Source organism: Enhydra lutris, unplaced genomic scaffold (genome assembly GCF_002288905.1).
Source record: "Enhydra lutris kenyoni isolate GAN:26980312 unplaced genomic scaffold, ASM228890v2 scaffoldscaffold4, whole genome shotgun sequence".
Lineage (NCBI taxonomy): Eukaryota > Metazoa > Chordata > Mammalia > Carnivora > Mustelidae > Enhydra > Enhydra lutris.
The window spans coordinates 47,115,603-47,138,748 of NW_019154088.1; the positions used below are offsets into that span (position 1 = coordinate 47,115,603).

General features: G+C 35.8%; 1 protein-coding gene across 3 annotated transcripts in view; it reads right to left on the reverse strand.

Annotated features, from left to right (window-relative positions):
• LOC111162209 (nuclear export mediator factor) overlaps positions 1-23,146 on the reverse strand; it is a 51,147-nt gene that overhangs the window by 23,071 nt on the left and 4,930 nt on the right. For all 3 annotated transcript variants that reach the window (XM_022526443.1, XM_022526461.1, XM_022526452.1), the window contains exons 5-16: positions 15,681-15,829; positions 14,630-14,697; positions 13,739-13,825; positions 11,643-11,716; positions 10,441-10,511; positions 10,287-10,362; positions 9,839-9,901; positions 7,679-7,756; positions 7,314-7,522; positions 6,643-6,834; positions 6,283-6,346; positions 3,827-3,915 (exon numbers count right to left, since the gene is read on the reverse strand). In XM_022526443.1, coding sequence (XP_022382151.1) covers positions 3,827-3,915; positions 6,283-6,346; positions 6,643-6,834; positions 7,314-7,522; positions 7,679-7,756; positions 9,839-9,901; positions 10,287-10,362; positions 10,441-10,511; positions 11,643-11,716; positions 13,739-13,825; positions 14,630-14,697; positions 15,681-15,829 — 1,220 coding nt within the window. The remainder of the gene's footprint in view (positions 1-3,826; positions 3,916-6,282; positions 6,347-6,642; positions 6,835-7,313; positions 7,523-7,678; positions 7,757-9,838; positions 9,902-10,286; positions 10,363-10,440; positions 10,512-11,642; positions 11,717-13,738; positions 13,826-14,629; positions 14,698-15,680; positions 15,830-23,146) is intronic.

A 23,146-nucleotide genomic window follows, 5' to 3' on the forward strand; every position in this document is an offset into this window, starting at 1 on the left:
AATGCACAATTATGTGATTCTTAACACAACTCTCAGTAATTGAGAAAACAATCATTAAAAAAAGAGTTAGTACAGATTCCAAAGATTTGATTAATGAATGTGACCTAACTGATATTTAGAGAAATGCATTTAACAACTATAGAACATTCTTTTCAACTACTTATGAAACATTTGTAAATAAAGTATACTCCAAATATGCTGGACCATAAAGCAAGTTTCAATAACAAATGTCAAAGGGTTGAGATAATTCAGAATACCATAAATGAACATTATGCAACTTAAGTTAGAAATCAATGGCAAAAAGAGAACCAAAAGAGCTCCATAGGTTCGAAAATTAATAAACTTAACTCTAAATAACACATGGGTAAAGAAATCACAATGTAAATTAGAACATATTTTCACATGAAAGACAATGAAAATACAATATGGAATATAGTTAAAGCCAAGCTTAGAGGGAAATTTACTGCCTGAAATATGTATTAGAAAAGATAAGAGGCTGGGAGAAAAAAAAAAATCAATGAACTAAGTTTCCATCTCAAGAAATCAGAAAGGGAAATGCAAATGAATCCTGAAGGAAGGTAGAAAGAGGAAAATAATAAAATAGAGATCACATATATAATAGTGGAGATCAACAGTCAAAACTGGTTCTTTTTTTTTTTTTTTTTTTAAGATTTTATTTATTTATTTGACAGACAGAGATCACAAGTAGGCAGAGAGGCAGGCAGAGGGAGAGAAGGAAGCAGGCTCCCGCAGAGCAGAGAGCCCGATGTGGGGCTCGATCCCAGCACCCTGGGATCATGACCTGAGCCAAAGGCAAGGCTTGAACCACTGAGCCACCCAGGCGCCCTCAAAACTGGTTCTTGAAAGGTATTAATACAACTGAAAATCCTCTGGCCAGACTAACCAAGAAAAAGAGAAGGGACAATGACAATTATCATAAATGACAAAGGAAGGTATTAAAGACTATACAGATGTTAAAAGGTTAGTGGAACATCAAAACTTTAGGCCAGTACATTCCAAACTGTAGAAATAGACAAAGTCTTAGGAAAATACTACTAACCAAAATCAGACAATCTGAGAAGTACTAAAGAATTTTAATCTGTAGTGAAAAAGTCTCCCAAAAAGAAAACTTCAAGACTACTCAGCCTCACAGGTGGAATTTTGTCAAACAGCCAAGGACAATTGATAAAGGAACACTTCCCAGAGGCATCTAAGTGGCTCTGTCAGTTAAGTACCTGCCTTCAGCTTAGGTCATGATCTCCAGGTCCTGGGATGGAGTCCCACATTGGGCTCTCTGCTCAGCAAGGAGTCTGCTTCTCTCTCTCACCCTCTTTGCCACTCCCCCCTGTTCATTCTCTCCCTCCCTCTCTCTCAAATAAATAAAATCTTAAAAAAAAAATAAAGGAACACTTCCCAATCTGTTTTATGAAGTAACATTACCTTGAGACCAATACCTAAGAAAAACATGAGATATGAAAATTACAGGTCTATTCTATTCATCAACAGAGATGTGAGGAAAAGAAAGGAGAAAGAGAGAAGAAAAATCCAATAGTATACTGAGAAATGGAAAAATGACTGGACTTAAGAACCTGAAATCTAGGCTGACAATGGAAAAAGCAAAGAAACAAATCACTGTGTAACCCATAAAAAGCTTAAAATAGCAGTACATGGTTCTGTTAGAAATAGGGTTTAAGATGGGGTTAAAAACAGGAAAACTGGCCAAAAATCTGATCAAGAAGCAGTTACTTCCCTAGATCTTTTTTCCAGCTCTGAACATGGTAGTAAGCTGTGCCTTCCATATCCTAACAGAAGGCCAGAATTCTCTAGAAAGTGTACAAAGAGTATCTCTGAATTAGGGGAAAAGTGGCACAGTTGCTAAGTAGAGGTAACATAAATAAAAGAGGGCAATTAAGTGGCTGTATGAATTACTGGATACTAAACTTCCCCAATCTATTCCCACTGGGCTTCCAAAATTATGACAGCCAGGTCTTCACTTTGCAAGTGGGGTAAAAAGTCTTTCCTGAAAACTGAGACCAGCTAAAGAGTCAAAAAGCTAAAGACATTGAGAGTTCCACACAACATGGCCCACGTACATGATTTTATAAGCCCAGCCACCCAGAGAGAACTTCCAATCAGCATTTTAATAGTCTAGTATAAATGTGAACAGACAATAATGTGAATAGACAATTCAGGATTACCAGACATTAATAAAAGTCTTTAACAAAAGTTGAAGACAAACCCAACAAATTAAAAACAAACAAACAAACAAAAAAAAAACCCCAAACCAAAAACCTTAGTGAAGACCTGCAAGAAAAGAATACTTTTAAATAAAATACATCAAAACTATTCTCAGTATTAAGAAAGTGAAGAAGGAAGTTTTAAAAAAGTAACAAAAAAAAAACAAAAAATAGATTAAAATAAAAACATGACAGGAAGGAATAAAACATTTAAAAATTCAGGGGAAGAACTGAACGATACAGAAATCTCTCAGAATAAAGAACAAAATGATAAACAGTTGAAAAACAGAAAATGCAAGAAAACTGGAGGACCATCCAAGGAGTCCCATATTTAATAAATAAGACTTCCAGACAGAAAGAAAAAAAATAAAACAAAAAGGAAAACACAATCTACAGAGTGCTAAGAAGTATTTCCAGAAAATTTCTCAGAACTGAAAGTTTCTAAATTAAAAAGTGTCACAGAGAATCTAGCATAATGGATTAAAACATCTTCACCAACCTGTACCATTGTGAAATTTTAGAAAACAGAGAACAAAGATCTACAAGTTTACAGAAAGACAAAAATAAGTTGTTGTTTTTTTTTTTTTTTTTTTTTTTTTTTTGCATTTTGGGTTTGGTTTCTTTCTGCGCATTAAAAAAAAAAAAAACTTTTCAATAAAGTATTATCAAAATGACATCAGACTTTTGAAGATCAAATCTGAAAGTTAACACAATAAACAATGACTTTAAAAGTCTGATGAAAACATTTTCAAACCAGAATATACACTCAGCCAAACAATTAGGTATAAAGGTAAAAAAATAATTTTTTTTATATATATTAGACCTCAAAAATTTTACATCTTATACACCCTTCTCATGTAGCCTCTAGAACACATATTCCATCAGTGAAGAAAAAGGAATTATGAGATCCAGGACAGAGAATCCAAAACAGAGAGGGGTAAAGAGAATTTCCAGGTTAAGAATAAAAGATCTTAAGATGTTAAGAGTAACTGATCTAGAACAAAGTAGGTCAAAAAGCTCATGAGAGATTTCTGCAAGATGATGCTGATAGAATTCCAACGTGCCTGAACACACTTGGAAGAGAAAGGTAAATGAAACAACAATTTTTACCTTTAGGGAAGACAAAAAGCTGAGCAGGGAAAGAAAAGAAACATAATGTCATATGACTCAGCTGTAACTACAATTAAAATATTAATATAATATTAATGCTGAATATCAACTGTGGCAAATTAGGCTATACCTTTACTAGGAGGCTGAGTGGTGTATATGTGTGTGATGGAACACAAGTGGAAAGAATAAAATCTTCATCTTACACAGTGGAAGTCATTAATAGAGTATAAAACTGAAAAATTAAGAAGCAGCAATATAAACATATTACTAAGAGAAAGGGAGGGATATACCAAAAGTAATCAGCTGAAAGAGCTAACAATAGTTTCCATAGAAAGGAGGCAACAGGAGTAGGGGTAAAATGTTGCAGGACTACTGGTTTTTGCAACAAGCTTTACAGAACTGCTTGATTTTCTAAACAATGTGCATGTATAATTTTAATAAAAACAAAAAACTGTATTTTTAAAAGGTTAAACACTTACCAATATACTTTTCTTGCTTTCTGAATAGAGGTAACTGTCTGGACTTCTTTTAAGGTTTGCTTTGTTTTCTTTTCTGCTGATTTGAATGCCTATTTGTAAGAAGAGAGTTTTTAAATAATTTTTTAAAAAAATTTTGTTAAGAACATATTTAAATAACAGCAAGCAAGGAGCTCCTGGGTGGCTCAGTTGCATCTGACTCTTAATTTCAGCTCAGGTCATGATCTCAGGGTTGCGAGCTCAAGTCCTGCACTGGGTTCAGCACTGAGCATGGAGCCTGCTTGATCCTCTCTCCCTCTCTCTCTGCTCCTCTTCCCCCCCCACCCCCGCCACGTGCACAGGAACATATGCATTCTCTCTCTCTCTCTCAAAAATAAATAGATAAATTAAATAACATATATATATATATATATATATATATATATATATATATATATATATAAAAAACACCAATAAATGACAGGGCAATAAATCATTTTTAAATGTCACAAAATGGCACTATTTACACACATATCCCATACACACATGAAAGTAAAGATTTTTTTGTCTTAAATATTAAAATAATTTAAGTCAAAGATTTGCCACATACAAATATTTGCTCAAGACCTACAAATTACAAAAAGTATCATTTGTTTACCAGATATTGAGTATCTACCAAGTAATAGGTTCTGGACTTGATGCTGAGACACACAAGTGAACAAGACAAAGTTCTCACCCCCACCCCACCAGGGGGTCTAGGGAAGATACAAATATAAAACACATAATTATTCAAATAAAACATAGGTTAATCACTTCTAGGGATGCTGTGAGAGTAAACAAGGGAAACTAATTTATAACTGCTTAAGTCAAACAAGGTATTTCTGAGGAAATGGCATTTGGGCTGAAGCCTGAAAGGTTAATAGAATTATCAAGGCAAAAATAGGAAGAAGAGCACTGTAAGCAAAAAAAGAAAAGGCCAGCTTGATCAGAAAGTAGTGCTCAAGGTAAAAATGTCAAGAAATGAGGCTGGAGAGGCAAACAGAGGGCCAAGTCATGAAGGCCACTCATTTAACAGATATTAATGTTACTCTGTTCCAGGCAATATTCCAGGGGCTGGGACAATGTAATGAATAAAACAAAGATACTACTTTCATACAACCTGTATTCTAGAGGGAAGACAAATAAACATATGCTGGGAAGGTTTTTTGTTGTTTTTTTTTTTTTCTTAAGATTTTATTTATTTGACAGAGAGAGACACAGAGAGAAGGGAAACTCAAGCAGGGGGAGCGGGCAAGGGAGAAGCAGGCTTCTTGCTGAGAAGGGAGCCCGATGCGGGGCTCAATCCCAGGACTCTGGGATCATGACCCGAGCTGAAGGCAGATGCTTAACAACTGAGACACCCAGGGGCCCTGGAAGGGGTGTTTTTTAAGAAGAAAAATAAAGCAGAGAGGGAGTGATTGAGAATAGTACTACTTTTAGTAAGAGTGGTCAAGAAAGGTTTCATCAAGTCTCATTTTAGAAAACATGCCAATGAATGGAGGGATCAAACCATGGAAATTCTGACGGAAGAACATTCTCAAAAGAAAGAGCAGCAAGCACATATGCCCTGAGAAGGCAGCGTGGGTCAGTTGCAGGGACAGCTAAATTCCCATTGTAGCTGGAAAGAGTGTAGCAAAAGGAGTGCAGGTGATTAGATGGGAGGGGAGCAGATCATGTAGGGCCTTTAGGACAGAAGAAGGGCTTTGAACTGTCTTGTTTTATTTTGTTTTTATTTGAGAGAGTGGCCAAGGGGTGGGGGCGGACAGCAGTAGGAGAGGGAGAGAGAAACCCAAGCGAACTCCAGGCTGAGCACAGAGCCTGACATGGGGTTCGATCTCACAACTCTAAGATCATGACCTGAGCCAAAACCAGGAGTCTGATGCTTAACAGACTATACCACCGAGGCACCCCTGAACTGTCTTAAGTAAGATGGGAAGCAACTGGATTTTGAACAGACAGAAATAATTTTATTTTTTATTTAAAAAGATCACTATGGCTGCTGTGTGAGGAACAAACTACAGGGGGAGAAGGGTGGAATGAGAGAGACCCAGGAAGAGGCTATTATTACAGACCATGTGAACAGAGATTATGGGGGCCTGGACTAATTAGTGGCCAGATTCTGGTTACACCCTTTAAGAAAAGCTACACGGATATGCTGATGAGGGAATGGATACGGTTTATGAGCAAAGGGTCTAGGATGAGTCCAACATTTTTAAGCCAAGTAAAGGGAAAAAAGAAAGCACTATTTACTGAGACAGGGAAGACTGCGAAGGAGGTTTGGGGAAGAAAATAAATACTGGAAATACACATATTTAAAGCAAAATCAAATTTGAAAGATATTTCTGAATTAGAAACCCTCATTTAAATAGAAGAAATAATTAGGGCCATTAAGTTAAAGCAGAGAAAAACAATTCACGTTCACTCTAAGAAATACTAAGTACCTTTTCAGCAGCTTCAACGGTCTTTTGTGTTTTCTTAGCAGCATACCTCTTGTGATCATAGTATCTAGAAAAATATATTTCTCTTAATTTTAAGTAAAATCTTTATTCTTTAGCTTTCTATTTATTTTATCTTATTTTAGATTCTCAAATCATACGAAACAAGTTTTGTGCATTACCCATCTTTATTTTATATGTTCCCTATGAAAACAAAGTTGTATAATGCACAAAATGAGATCTGAAAGTGTTTTCACCCAAAAGCACTACATACAAAACATATATACATATATTATCCTTAATATCCTAACTGATTTATTGCAGATAGTATTTTACCTACAATTCATACTTATATTTAACACTTACTTTTTGGCATTGGCATATGCTGACAAGCTGAGATCAACATCAACAAGTAATGGCCTATTTTTCTGAGGCTTCTGCAGCTGTTTATTCTTCTGCTTTTTCTTTTTTCCTTTTGGTGGTTCAGTTTCATTTTTTTCAACACTGATGTCACCATCAACATCGTCATCTTCCTCCTCTGATAATAAGTATGGATTTCTATTAAAAATATTCAATAGTATTTCACTAATGTCAATGACATCACTTTGTTTTCAATTTTTTTTCCTCAATTACATTATAGATGGTTTACAATATTTAAATAGGTGCATTTGGGGGGGACACTAAGTGGCACAGTCGGTTAAGTGCCTAACTCTTGGTTTTGGCTCAGGTCGTGATCTCAGGGTCATGATACTGAGCCCCATGATGGGCTCCACGCTCGGCATGGAGGCTGCTTCGGATTCTCTCTCCTTCTTCATCCAACCCCATGTGTGTCCATGCATATGCTCACACTCTCTCACTCTCTAAATAAAATCTTTTAAAAAATTAAATAGGTGTCTCATCTCAATGTAAATTGTTTTTCCTTTATCTCTGAGGATAAATTTCCAAATAAAAGAGAAAAAATTTTAAATGAATACAGTGAACAATTAAATAGCAAACTGAAAACAAACATGAACGGCTTAACTAAGAATCAAACTTACCTTAGTAGCATTGTAACATGATTTGTTTGTAGTTTTAATTCTTTAATTGCATTTGCAACTGGGTCTCCTTGAGCTTGGGCTTCTTTCACAATTAACCCAATTTCTGTCCAATCTATCTGGTTGGCTAAAGCACTTCGAACAACCTGAATGGCTCTGTCAACTATTTGTAGGTTCATTTCTATGAGCTCTCCTTTAAGCTTGTCTATTTCCTTAAGAAATAAACAAAAATGTTTACTATAAAGCCAGTTAAAGTTACCATTTCTTCAGTTTTTAATTCCACTTAGTTAACACACAGTGTTGTATTTAAATTCATCATTTTTTTTAAAGTTACCATTTATGAAAACTGAAAAAGCTAAACATAATACCTGAGCCTGCTGAAGAGCTTCTAATCGGTTTTCATGATCCTTTCGGACGTTATCTAATTTCTTCAATGCTTGTTTTTCCTTTTGTAGACAAAACAGATTTTTAAAAATTAGATTTCTCATGCCTTTTTGTACCTTTTCTCTCTTCTGTCCTGAAACTCACCATCCCACCTCCACTTCAGCCCCCTAAATATTGTCACCTTGCTAGCGAAGGTTCCTATAGCCCACCTCCCAGGTCTATCCTACCCCAAAGTGTTTCAAGCTCTCAAATTACCTCTCCTGTCTACCCACTTCCCCTTCCCTATATAAGAAGGCATTTTGATTACTGGTGACACTGTATGTAATATAAGCCCCTAACGCCCCTGCATTATTCAAGGCAAAATTCAAGACACTGTCTTCCTAACACATAAAAGTGAAGTTTTGGGGAAATGCATTCTTAAAGAACATAAATTACCAAAATAGCTTCTTTTTATTTTATTGCTCCTTTAATTTTCTCATCATCATCTCTACAGAGTACTCTTTTTCCTAAATTAATGCCACAAAGGCTCATGGTATTCATTTACCTTCTATATAGCATTTTATCATGTATCATTTACATTTCAAGTTGACAGATTTGGAGCAAGTTTTCTAACACCAGCAATAACATCACCAATTAGTGAATGTTTGAATGCTGGATATTTAAAAAATTTGAATTGGGACACCTGGGTGGTTCAGTCAGTTAAGCTCTGCCTTTGGCTCAGGTCATGATTTCAGGGTTCTGGGATAGAGTCCTGCATTGGGCTCCTTGCTCAGGAGGGAGCTTGCTTCTCCCTCTGCCTGCTGCTTCCCTGTTTATGCTCGCTCTCTGTTTCCTGCTCTCCCTGACAAATAAATAAATAAAATCTTTAAAATAAATAAGTTAGTTAAAAATCTGAATTTTAAGAATGAAGACTATAAATAAAATCTTAAGAAAAAATTTTTTAAGAAAAGGGGGACGTGGAGGACACCTGGGTGGCTCAGTCAGTTAAGCATCTGCCTTTGGCTAAGGGTCCTGGAATCAAGTCCCAAACTGGGCCCCTGCTTAGAGGAGAGTTTGCTTCTCCTCTCCCTCTGCCCCTCCCCCTGCCTGTGCTCTCTCGCTCTCTCTCTGATAAATAAAATTTAAAAAAAAATTTAAAAACACAACAGTGACTATTAGAAGAACACAGTGATCACTAAAATAATTCATGGATATTCTGATGCACATAAAAACATGCCATTCAATGGTTCCATGAAATAACTGTACTGGTTCATGTACTGCCACCGTGTGGCAGTAACACTATTTAATTCATTCAATCCACCTGCTTTGAAATTGTGCTGTTTAATTTTATTCAATAGAGGGAGGGTATAGGGATTCACATAATTTCAAATTTTTGCACACATATTTCAAGACTTTACCTGTTAATATATTTTTTAAGATTTTACTTATTTATTTGACAGAGAGATAGCGAGGGGGGAACACAAACCAGGGGAGAGGGAGAAGCAGGCTTCCCGCTGAGCACGTGGCCTGATTCGGGGCTTGATCCCAGGACCCTGGGATCATGACCTGAGCCGAAGGCAGATGCTTAATGACTGAGCCACCCAGGTCCCCCTACTTAATATTTTTGAAAAATCAAATCCCCTTCAAATCAAGAGTGACTGTGGCTAATTTCTGAAGCTATTCTGCAGCAATGCTCCAAAACCGTGGTCAAATGTGCTGGGGAAACACCGTATTAAACTCTCCTGCAGTTAGCCCACTTAGAAAAAAACAGTTTAATGATAAATATGATTAAATTGTACAGAAAGGACATTTCCCTCTCTTTTGGCCTATTTAAAAATCTCCTTGGAATAGTATTCCCTTAACAGTAAAGTTTGAGAAGCTTCGGGTTGCTGTAATAACGCAAATTATACTAAGGAATAAATAACAGGCCCACCTTCCCACTGTATTTTGCATTTTGCAGAATATCTGACATACTGATGGAACAAATGAGGGAATGCTTTTCAACAATGAGACCTCCCCTGGACCTTTATCAATAAACCAAGGGATCAGGGCATTCCCATACCACTTCTGAAAGGCTGCCCATTTCTATTATGAAAGCATCATTTACACAGCAAACCACACTAAGGCTAGCTGGTTTAATATAAATGTTTTCAGCAATACCATACCTGTTGTAAAGCTTTTAAATCTATTTTCTGACCTTCTATCTTGGAATAAAATTCATCCACAGCCTTATTAGGAAAAAAAAAAAAAGATAATGACTAGTTTAAAAAAAAAAAAACATGGTCTCTACTTCAACTTACATACATAGAGTTTTAGAGTCCATTTTATGTTATAACAGTACTCAAAGAACTTGAACAGATTCCCAGTAAATGTATCATATAGATAAACAGACAGAATCAACTTAAGTTAAAATCTTTGGTCCTTCATCTTGAAATAAGATGTCAACAAAACTTTTCAATAGTTTTTATTTGTGACTGCATTGATTTTTAATGTCCAGATTCACATAGACTGTAAACCCAAAAATATTTTCAATTTAGCAATCAAAGCAAGTTGGTATTAATTTAATAACTCATATTGTGCTAACTGGTCAAAAAACAGAATTGGAAAACCCACCTTGTCAAATGATTCAAATTCTATATATGGACATTGTGAATGTTGAGAAAACAAGAAAGGATGAAATTCCTCATACCTGTAAAACATATTTATTATATCATTCAAGAACATTAATAAACATCCAAAGCAAATTGACTCATGCCTACATGCTTACGTGAGTATGTCTTCAGTCGGTTTATCTACTTCCAAGCTTGGTTTTATTTCTCTTTTCTGAATGATGTACCCCTACAAAAATCCAATATTAAAACTCTTTCTCTTCATAGTTAACAAAGATTTACTTTCCACGACTGATATAAATTTTATTAATTTAACTTATAAGATTATTCCAGTTTTAAATAATCTGCTGCATTTGTCTATTGATTGCATCAATTCTTAAATGATGTTTCTAGACTAAGTATTATTAAATAATACTTTTTCATATGGACAAGAAAAAATAAGGAAGAAAATGAAAACTAGTGATTTGATAAAATGGTGGGATTATACGTGTACACTACACTTTTTTCTTTCCACTTTTAGATGTTCTGCAACTTTGAAAACAACCAGAAGCATTTTACTTCCAGTAGAAAGTCTTAGATTCACTTTGTTGGTAGGAAATTTTAATTCATTTAAAAAACTGAGCAAGCATATTTGCACTGAATTTAGGTGTAATTAATCAGAACTTTTTTCTGAACTTCTGTTATAAATAAAGTTATACTTCGAATACAGAAGAAAAAGAAGGTATGAGATAATTCAGAGGATATTTGCCTATTAGAGTAATGTAGAGGAATGGGTAGAAATCAGAGAGGGAGACAAACCAAGAGAGACTCTTAACTGAGGAAAGAAACTGAGGGTTGCTGGAGGGGATGTGGGTAGGAGATGGGGTAACTGGGTGATGGGCTTTAAGAAGGGCACATGGTGTGATGAGCATTGGGTGTTATACGCAACTGATGAATTACTGAATTCTACATCTGAAACTAATGATGTTCTATATGTTGGCTAACTGAATATAAATTAAAAGAAATTTTAAATATAAAAAATAGTGATGTAAATCACTAATTTTTAAAAAAGCACTAGCAAATTAAAATATGCTCCTCTATCTAAAAATCAACCTAAGAGGATATATTTTCAAATCCCTCAACTTTCCTGGTATACCAGTAATGACTGGACCTAATACTTTCTACAAAAGAAACAGAAGAAAAATTATAAACCCAACATGAATTTAAAAAAAAAAACAAACCCTAGAATAACCATATTATAGATGTTGAATTTCCAAGTTACAACAAAACACTTAAAGGTAGTGATCCTTAATGAACCTAAATTCTGAAAATCTAAATAAACAGAACCACAACAATATACAGTAAGTATATGTGGTACTACCTTTCCACTGAAGTTGGATGTTGTTTTCACGTAGTCTTCTGCTTGCTGCAGACAAACAAGTATTTTTTCAATATCTACAGAATAAAAATGGAAAAAAGGAGTGCCAATCAAATGTCAATTAACAACTATTAAACAACCATGTATAAAACAGAAAAGTGTTGATGGAATAATAAAAAATGTTCGAGAAAAGCATATATAGTTATTTCATGTTTGCAATCAGTAGATATAATTAAGGACGTGTTTTGGCCAGCTAGTGATTCCAATAGCTTTTTACTGAATCATTTTTCCCCCTCATGATCTTAAGGGTATTTTGTTCATATACTAAATTTCCTTATGTATTTGGGCCTGTCTCTGAATTGTTTATTTTGTATTTCTTCAAAAACTGTTAGATTCTTAATATATTTTAATGTATGAAATGGTTATTCTCCACTATTATTATAACTTTATATTATAACTTATTATTATTATATTATTATTAATATATTATTATAATTATACTATTATTTTCCAGAGTTTTCCACACTTCACATGCTTTTATTCCACAAGAATATCAGATTTGAAACAAAACTCTACAACTGCAAAAACAATACCACCTGTTGGCATTTTGATCAGGATTGCACTGAATTCACATTTTAAGTACTAAAGCATTCACTAAAACATTTAACTTGTATTTTTTTTTTAAATTTTATTTATTACAGAGAGAGAGCATGAGAAGGGAGAAGGTCAGAGGGAGAAGCAGACTCCCTGCTGAGTGGGAAGCCCGATGTGGGACTCTATCCTGAGACCATGACCTCAGGTGAAGGCAGACGCTTAACTGAATGAACCGCCCAGGCAGCCTTAACTTGTAATTTTAAACATAAAAACATTTACAGTAAAAATTACTATCCCGGGTCACCTGGGTGGCTCAGTGGGTTAAAGCCTCTGCCTTCGGCTCAGGTCATGATCCCAAGGTCCTGGGATCAAGCCCTGCATCAGGCTCTCTGCTCAGTAGGGAGCCTGCTTCCCTTCTCTCTCTCTCTCTCTGCCTGACTCTCTGCCTACTTGTGATCTCTCTCTCTGTGTCAAATAAATAAATTAAATCTTAAAAATAAAAAAAAAAGAATCTTTAAAAAAAAATACTATCCCTAAACCTTAAATTATATATACATAATCCCAAAATATAAACATGAAGAAGGACTTTTTAAAATTTTACATGAGAATCTGCAGATAAATTTGTCAAAGACCAAGTCTTCCATTTCCCTTGTATTTCCTCTAATTTTTACTATCCTAATCTGGCAATTTAGTTAGGTTCCCTTAAGTAATTACAAAAGCCTAATTCATCATATAGCTACATTACAGTTCTTTCAGAATTAAAATGCATGCATAATGCTATTTCTAAAAGCACTCTAACTTCCTAGTCAGAAGGTGAATAATTCAACTCCTTCAAGCCTGTACCAGAGACTATTGTTTGATAACCACTTCAAATATTTAGGTAGAGGAAGAGAAACTATTCTAAAGTTGAAAGGTAATAAGGTAGAGACTGAACTGTGAGTTACTAGGGATAAAGTGCCACATTAGGGTGGCACCTGGGTGGCTCAGTCTATTAATCATCTGCCTTCAGCTCAGGTAATGATCCCAGGGCCCTGGGATCAAGCCTGCTCAGTGGGGAGTCTGCTTCTCCCTCTCCCTCTGTACCCCTCACCCACAGCTTGTGCTCTCTCACTCTGTCCCAAATAAATAAAATCTTTAAGGATAAAAGTGGGGCACCTGGGTGGCTCAGTCAGTTAACAATCTGCCCTTGGCTCATGTCATGATCCCAGGGTCCTGGGATTGAGCCCCACATTGGGCTATCTCTTCAGTGGGAAGCCTACTTCTCCCTCTGCCCCTCCTCCTGCTCATGCTTTCTCTTTCTCTCAAATAAATAAATAAAATCTTAAAAAGAAAAAAAAAAATAAGATAAAAGGGCCACATCAGTGTAAGAAGCTGGGAATACGATATGGATAGAACATTCACAGGTCAAATGTTTAACTACCTGCTCACTTTTATTATTTTCTCAGAATTTTCATAGTTTTAAAAAAGGAAATAAATGAAAATGGACTTGTAGCATGCAGGGATACCTTTGCTTTCAAATTTTTCATCCACTTTGACATTGCCAGAGAATCCATTTTCTATAAGACAGTGTTCAATGAGAGCTGGTCCATAGGCTGTAAAAGCAGAGGGTATCATTTTTAGTATTTTCCTATAAAGTTTAAAATTCAAAATATAATTCAAAATTTTTATCCCAATATAAATATCTACTCAATAACAGTAGGCAGTGAAAATGACAATTTACTTATTTTGCTTTTTAAGATTTTTTTTTTTTTTTAGTTTACTTATTTTGAATGTTATTAGAAATAACAATTCAAGGGGTGCCTGGGTAGCTCAGTGGGTTAAAGCCTCTGCTTTTGGCTCAGGTCATGATCCCAGGGTCCTGGGATGGAGCCCTGCATCAGGTTTCCCTCCTCTCTCTCTGGCTGCCTCTCTGCCTACTTGTGATCTCTGTCTGTCAAATAAATAAAATCTTAAAAAAAAAAAAAAAGAAAGAAAGAAAGAAATAACAATTCAGGTACTTAAAAAATTTGAGACTGTAATACAATTATAGAAGTCAGTGCCTAAGTTATAGAAATTTAATGGAGTTGAGCCACATATTAAGGACATAAATCAGGAATGAAAAGATAGTTTTAATATCCAAAAACTGGCTAATGTTAATAGACTAAATTAATAAAAAATCCCAACTTGCAAATTTTATGTGTGCTATACTAACTGCTGGAAAGCTGCAGAGATAACTTTTAATGACTTCTAATTTCTTAAGGGAATCCTGAAAACTACATTTTCATGCAAACATTTCACTGCTCTAATAATACATTATATGTTAATAAAAAAATAAAAAATTATAAAAAATAAAAATAAATAAATAAAAGGGAGAAAGAAAAACCTGCTTTTTCACTGCTCTATTTAGGATTACTCACGAAGTAATGGGTTAAGAACTCTCTTCAGTAGTTCACCCTTAGGTGCACTGGCTATTATTTCAGTCAATCTGTGAAAACAAAATTGACATGCCTCTTACTACTTTGTATTTAACAAACAGCAATATTCATATTCATAATACTTTCATATACATCAAATTGCCTGATCATCAGGGTACTCAAGTACAAGAGGAATTAGTTCACTTTGTAGGTAAGAAAATGAATTGTAAAAGTAATTTATCCAAGGGTAGTAGGTTCCTGAGCAGCAGACTGGGACGTGAAACCAAATTTTCTAAGAAAAATCAATACTTTCTCAACTAAGTCATATTGCTTACTGCCAGTGTGTTCATACATGACAGGTAAGTGATGTTTTCATGTTAACAGGTAAATGACTGTAGAACCTGGTGATACATCTCAATACCTGGAATGGCTTTACCTAATTATGCACTTGGTAGGAACTCTTACCGATGCTGCGGGCCGCTCTAGTCCCCAGATCAGCAGCATCAGCATAACCTGAGAACTTGTTAGAAATGTAAATTCCTGGGCCTATCTCAGATCCACTGATTCAGACACTGAAAGCAGGGGCAGCAATTATGTTTTATTAAGCCCTCCAGGTGAATGTGATGCATGCTACACTTCCAGAAGCTCTCCTATAGCTATTAGCCAGCAAAACCTTTCAGCCAGAAGAGTACAGTTAAAATCAGCACCTTATCCTACAGTACTCCCTTTTCTTAGCTAAACCATTTCCATTTGCACTCTGCCCAAGACAGACATCTGTCTTCTCACAGAATAGCTAATAAGTCCCCTCACTTTACCAAGAAATCATAAACATCTGAACTAACACCAGACTTAGATAAAAAGACTTACATTTGCTACCTACAAATGAAGCTTAGTTGCTTATATGCATTTATGTAGTTCAAGCAATCCAAACGTACTTACTGTATGCAAGTAAACAAAATATTTTTTCTGATGTTGACAGTTCATTCATATTTTGACCTATGACCTATTTTACCTTCTAATACATTATGAAATGAGCTTAAATAAAACATGTTACCTTTCCAAGGTAAGCAAAGGCTCAGCAGCTCTAGCATGATCAACTGGATAGCGTTCACGAACAGCAAATTTAACATCATCTGACTCATCAGTTCGAAATCTCAGGATATTCAAAATTAGGTACTCATAATCTGTAAGAACAATGTTTCCCTGTAATAGAATAAAATATAATTTACTGCTTTTCCCAAATCATTCTTAAAACTTCGTAAAAAGTGAGTAAAAAGGGCGCCTGGGTGGCTCAGTTGGTTAAGCGTCTGCCTTCGGCTCAGGTCATGATCCCAGTGTCCTGGGATTCAGCCCCACATCAGGCTCCTGGCTCAGCAGGGAGTCTGCTTCTCCCTCTCCCTCTGCATTTCCCCTTGCTGATGCTCGCTCGCTCTCTCTCTCTCTATCTATCTTTCTGTCTCAAATAAATAAATAAAATCCTTTTTAAAAAAAGTGAGAAAAAATGCAGTCTCTTAAAAACTTAATCAAAGCTACAGAAATGAAGTTACAAGCAAGAAACATTTAAGTCACATCTAAACACTGCTCTTTTACATTTGCACAGCACAGACTGTGAAGTAAGATGAGCAAATAAAGTACCCCAAGTTTGAAACATAATGAAGGAATGCACAGCAACTTTAAACTCATTGTCTGATGGTTCTACAGAAGTCACTATTAGAAGCACAACAGAGTTACTCCCAGTTTTTGGAATTGGCTTTCTTATAAAAGACCTACATTAGTATCCGTTTTCACTAACCAAAAGAAATCCGAAAAGGATTTTCACTTTTATGAAAAAAAGGCAAAAAAAAAAAAAAAAAAGCACTCAGTGTGTTTTGCAGTGATCTGTTATAGAATCAGCACATACCCCAAGCAGTAAAAGGTGGTATCACTGATTGCACAGAATTACCCTCAGCATCTCCGCATCAAGTGATCAAAGCTTTGAACTATCTGTGCTTTATCTCTACTTATTTTGTGCAAGTATTAGTAAGACACAACTTAAATCAGAAGAGCCTGGGGTGCCTAGGTGGCTCAGTCAGTTAAGTGTCTGCCTTCAGCTCAGATCATGATCGCAGGGTCCTCGGATTGAGCCCCACATCAGGGAGCCTGCTTCTCCCTCCCTCCCAGCTCATGCTCTCTCTCGCTATTTCTCTCTCAAATAAATAAATAAAATCATTTAAAAAATAGTCTTAACCATAGGAGACTCTTAATCTCATAAAACAAACTGAGGGTTGCTGGGGGGTGGGGGTGGGGGAATAGGGTGGCTGGGTTATGGACATTGGGGAGGGAATGTGCTATGGTGAGTGCTGTGAAATGTGTAAGCCTGACGATTCACAGACCTATACCCCGGGGCAAATAATACATTATATGTTAATAAAAATAATTTTTTAAAATTGTCTTAAGAAAAAAAGAAAAGCCTAAGAGAAGTTATTTTTTGGGTCTTGGAATGCTCAAAATTTTTTCCACATAAATTGATGGCAACTGTGTCTTTGCTTTACACTATTTCAGCTTAGAAAAGGTTTCACAAGAATGTCTCTACTTTTGGACAGTAGGGGAAACCTGTAGTCAATTAACACCTTGATGACCACCAGTTGAACTAACTGCTGACCTTGTATGAGGCAGGTCTATAAATACTGTATCTTACTCAGAACAATTCAGAACAGGTATTTCAGAGCTAAGTGAAGAGATATTTTTCTTTTGATAGCAATAGTTATGAGGCAAAATGACTAAAGATAGTTATACCCTCTATCCAAGTAATTCCACACTTATAATGTAGCCTAATGTAATAATAACTCAATAAAACCAATAAATATCTTTAAGCATGTAGCTTTTGAAGTTTATTTACAACAGAAAAAACTAGCAATGGCCTAAAGGTAAAAATTAGGGAAATTGCTGAATTATGATATATCAACATAACTATTTAAAACCTGTTAACTTATGAAAACTATGTCTTGAAAAAGTAGAGGAATGTTTATAATCTAGATTAAGTAAAAAATAACAAGACAAAAAAAAAAAAAAACACCTCTGTATCCTAGGAAGTGGAAAGCAAATACATGGGAAAATGAAAATATTAAAAGATTAAAAAGACTTCTTAAAATTTAATATTGTTACATAATCTTTTCAATAAAAAAATGGGGAAACTTTTTTTTTTTTTAAGATTTTATTTATTTATCTGACAGAGATGACAAGCAGCAGAGAGGCAGGCAGAGAGAGAGGGGGAAGCAGGCTCCCTGCTGAGCAGAGAGCCCAATGTGGGGCTCAATCCCAGGACCCTGGGATCATGACCTGAGCCAAAGGCAGAGGTTTATTAACCCACTGAGCCACGCAGGCACCCCGGGAACTATTTTTTAAGATTTTATTTATTTGAGAGAGAGAGTGCAGGTGAGGAAGAGGTAGAGAGAATCTGAAGCAGACTCTGCAACTGAGCACAGAGCCAGACATGGAGCTCAATCCCACAACCTCAAAACCATGACCCCAGCCTAAACCAAGAGTCAAGTGCTTAACCGACTCAGCCACCCAGGCGAAGAAGGGAGAAACTTAATGAAAGTAAAACTGCCCAAAGAATACAGCCTTCCAAATTTATCATAGGCAGCAAAGACACGGGTTGTCATAGAGTTAAAATACCTGGGGCGCCTGGGTGTCTCAGTCATTAAGTGTCTGCCTTCAGCTCAGGTCATGATCCCAGAGTCCTGGGATCAAGCCCTACATCAGGCTCCCTGCTCAGCAGGAAGCCTGCTTCTCTCACTTCCTCTCTTCTGTTCCCTCTCTCCCTGTGCCTCTGTCAAATAAATAAATAAAATCTTAAAAAAAAAAAAATACAAAGAAGCATCCATGTAGGGAATCACAAATGCTTTAGCAACTAATTTGAAGTTGGTCAGAGAAGATAGTAAGAGTAGCCCGAGTCTCACATTGGGGAAGACAGGCTGCAAGATTAGTGGCGTCAACAGGACCACCATTAACCTTGATTAACCAGAGTTACTAGGTGTTGAAAGAGTAATACCTACTCCTGAAAGTTCTGACTTCAAAGCATTCATGCATTTAACTTAACATAAAAGTTAACAGAAGAAGGTAAAGTTGGGAGCTTGGAAAATGGCCATACAGTGTCTAATTCAGGAATATACAACTTGAAAAACAGGCCCAGCCATAGAGCCTGCCACAGAGAAGGTACTTAATAAATGTTTGTTGAATCAAAATGTGCAGTTACCAAGACCATCTGACAGATCCCAAGGCAGTTACTTCCCTGGAAGTGTTTTTTTCCCTAAATCAAGGTTTCCCAAAACTCTTCTGTAAGATGGTTCCCCCCCTCTAAAAAAATTCTGTGATCAAATTAGTTGGAAATTTTAAGTTAACAAATCCTTCTCTAGGGGATATACACATCACATTATTATATTAAAGGCACTGATAACTCCTAGAGTTTAAAAAAATTATATCTTACTTTGTTATCAAAGGTCCTCAAATTTTAATGGCTAGGGGATCCATATTTCTAGGTACACCTATTAGCTATGGAAGGTGGTATCTAAGAAACATACTTTGGGAAATACTGTGCTTGACTCTGATAAACTCAATAAACTACTTTCTGATCTTAACTTACTTTCCCCAGAGTCTTTCTTACTGAAACTTTGTTATGGCAGTATCGTAGCCAATGAGGTTTATCCGAGGCGCGATTATTGCTAATTGAAACTTTGTTATAAATGAATAAGCTGACTTTCTTAAATGAATCTGAGTAGTAATCACCTCTTTACCCAAGGTCTGATCAACTCTAGATAAACCATGCATCAAAATTCCAGACATGAAGGCTGAGAGATCAAACCTTGGTTTGAGGAAAGAGCAATCTTCAAGATTTACTGTAATCACCAACCAACCTACCTCTCTTAGATATCACAGTGACTACTGAAAATTCCCAAGCACATACTCCCATGTACAAAATCCTTATTTTCTATTTCCAACTCATCAATAACTGGACCTCTGAAACGTAGCAGTATGCATGCCAATTGCTCAAACCCTTCAAAATATAAAGGCCCTAAATGCAATGGGGTATTCGGGATTGAGTCCCAGAATAGAAAAAGGACATGTACTAGAAAAACTGGTAAAATCTGAAAAGAATATACAGTTTAATTAACAGCAATGCATCAATGTTAATTTCTTGGTTTTGACACATGGACTATGATTACGTAAGATGTTAATGTTAAGAAAAACTACATGAAGGGCATATGATAACTTTCTGTATTACCTTTTCAACTTTTCTATAAATCTAAAATTATTACAAAATAAAAAGATTGTTTAGATTTTTTAAAATTACAGTAAAGATTACACAAAGTCATTGTATAGAAAGAATTTTTATGCATCATTAAGGTCTAAATTAAATTGAAAAAGAAAAGGGGCGCCTGGGTGGCTCAGTCAGTTAAGTGTCTGACTCTTGACTCCAGCTCAGGTCTTGATCTCAGGGTCATGAGATCAGCCCTGTGGCTGGCTCTGCTCAGCAGGGGGTCTGCTTGGGCTTCTGTCTCCCTTGCCCCTCCCCGCCATCACCCCAACTCCTGCCCACATGTTCATTCTCTCTCTCTCAAATAAATAAATCTTAAACAAACAAACTGAAAAAGAAAAAAAAAAAAAAACAACCTGCAAAGACCCATACCTAGTATATGATTGGTCACTTAGAGAGACCAAAGCCCAAGCATGCCTGCCATTAGTTACATTCTAGAGATTTTCCCCCACCAAATGAAAAAAAAATTTTTTGTGTGGTGGTGGGGAGAGGGAAAGAGACCATAAATAGGAGACCAAACACAACAGTGGTTACCCTGGGATGAGGAAATGGTCTGGGCTAGGAATGATAAGACCCTCCACTTTAATTCTATGTACTTCTCTATATTCTGGAAAATGTTTTCATATACTACTTGTAAGAACATGTTTAATTTAAATGGTAGACTAGGTTAATTCCAACCACTGTCCTACTGAGAAATAGAAAAGCTGGACAAAATACACAAAACGGCTGCCTTTGGCTCAGGGCATGATCCCAGGGTTCTGGGATCGAGCCCCCGCATCGGGCTCCCGTCTCCACGGAAAGCCTGCCTCTCCCTCTCTCACTCTCTCTGCTTGTGTTCCCTCTCTCGCTGTCTGTCTAATAAATAAATAAAATCTTAAAAAAAAGAAGAAATAAAAAATGCAACCAAGACAGTAAACATTTACAGGACCAAATCCTAGGGGAAGAAAACTCAGAAAGGTTAAATCCCACGCTTGGGGCTAATTTTCCCCTAGGATCATTTGTCTAACTGTTAAGAAGTAGCTGATAGGCTGAGAAGCTGAGCATAAATTTTGACAAACTTACAGGACAACTAAGGGGAATAAAAACTGGAGTTCAGAGTCCAAGTGAAAGATGAGTTGGGGAGGGAGGATACCCTGTAAATCCAACTCTGAATAGTGAGTCATAAAGGCTGCATCTCAGGGGAAGAGATGAATCGGAAATATACCAGCTTCTCCAGGCCCAGCTTCTAATCAATTCAATTCTTAACTGGAGTGAGGTAATCTGGTATTATTTGTGTCTTTAGCTACTTGTAAAAAGCAATTATCTTCTCTAGAGGAAGAGAACATCATTCCAGATCTCACAATGTTACTATTGTTTTTCCTACTCAATGCCTGCAACACAATACAATAACCAGACATGTGAGGAGACAACACAATGTAATTAAAATAAAAAGAAACAACAGAAACTAAAAACAGACACACAAAGCAATTCTAAATGATTCTTGTCCGATAGCAATAAAATTAGTGATGGAAAACAGGTCAAAGAAAGTATGGCTGAATTTCCCAAAACTGATGAAAAACATCAACTCATTTTTAGAAGTGCTATGAATCCCCAAAAGATAGTTTCAAATAAAAACTCAACTAGGCACACCACAGCAAAACTGAAAACTGAACAGGAAGAGAAAAAATTTTAAAGCATCCAGATAAAAAGGCCAGGTTACCTTCAAAAGAGCTGACACTGATTTCAATAGGAACAATGGATGACACAAGACAATGAACTACTTTTGTAACTGTAAAAAGAGTATTTAATTAACAATTGAACCAACTAGATGGTAAAACTGGTTGTAAGAGAAATGAAATAAGTGAAATATTTAGAGTAACTAAGAGAATGATTGTATAAGATTGCCAATTCAAGGCAGTAAGATAGACCAACCTTTGGGGATATCTTTTCTCTGGACAGATACAATTTGAATCTCTACTGGATGCAATTATTTTCATTGCTATGATGCAAGAAATATTTGTACTGCTATCACTTTGCTACAAGTTAAAATCTACCTTTATAGAATCATTTAAAAAAAAACCTAACCAATAGTAAATACTAAATTAAAGCTATACATCCTTAAGGAAAAAGATAATCCCCAGGAATGCCTACTAGACAGCACTCAGTGGGATACTAAAATGACATTTTGTCCTTTTTGTCTCTTTTCAAAGAGACAAAGGGATACTTTTTTTTTTTTTTACAGTCCCCTCTCATGATCATAACATCCAAAATTATTGATGACAAATACACACACACATAAGCCACTCTCATTGCATCTTGGCCTGATTTATTTATATAGGTACAGCAAGAAATGTTAATTAACATATACAAATCTCCTTACAGTCAGCAAATCTAGAGCCACAAGGTAAGAAGCAGTTACTAAAGCCGTAATAATTATTGCTGCCTGGAGAACTGATAAAAAATTTGGGATTTTATTTTCAAAAGTTTGTTATCCCAGAGATTTAAAAGTTAGTACTTGGTTATAATTCAAAGCTTATGAAACCAAACCAAAACAGAAAAACAAAGAAACAAAAAAACCTCCACTACTCACTATGTCTGTGGTATACCTATAAACATAGGTAAATTTCTCTTTAAAGTTACTCAAACCTACACGGATGTGATCTTCCTCACAATAAGCTAGGACCTTACATGCCACAAAAAAGGTACAAAACCAGTTTCTCAGGAGAGCTTTGTGGACACTACTCTTCCATATAAAATATAACCCCAATGACAGTAAATTACCATATAAGGAATAGATCACTTCAATTTGTAGAAGTATGAACTACTTAAGATCAAGAGAAAGACAAAGGGCTTTATCATATAGTACAATAAGACACTCATCACAAAAATAACACTAACAATATTCTGAAAAAAAAAATTAACCACAATTAGATTCTCTCCAGCTTATTTAGTCCTGTGTGATTAATTCTGATCATCCTAGATCACAGGTTGGCACTCTATTTTCATAGAAGCATCTGCTTCTAGATTAAATTAAGTCTCACAAATTCTAATTTGGTTCCCTGATATACTTTGGCATTTGTCTAAGCAATACCGGCTTGGATGATGTGAGTCAATATATTATATAAGAGCAGGGGGTCAAGATACCAAAAAAAGCTAACTCTGTAAAAGGCAAGATAGTAAACATTTTAGCATTTGTGGCTACATATGGTCTCAAGTGCATCTTCTTTTCTATTTTTTAAGAGCCC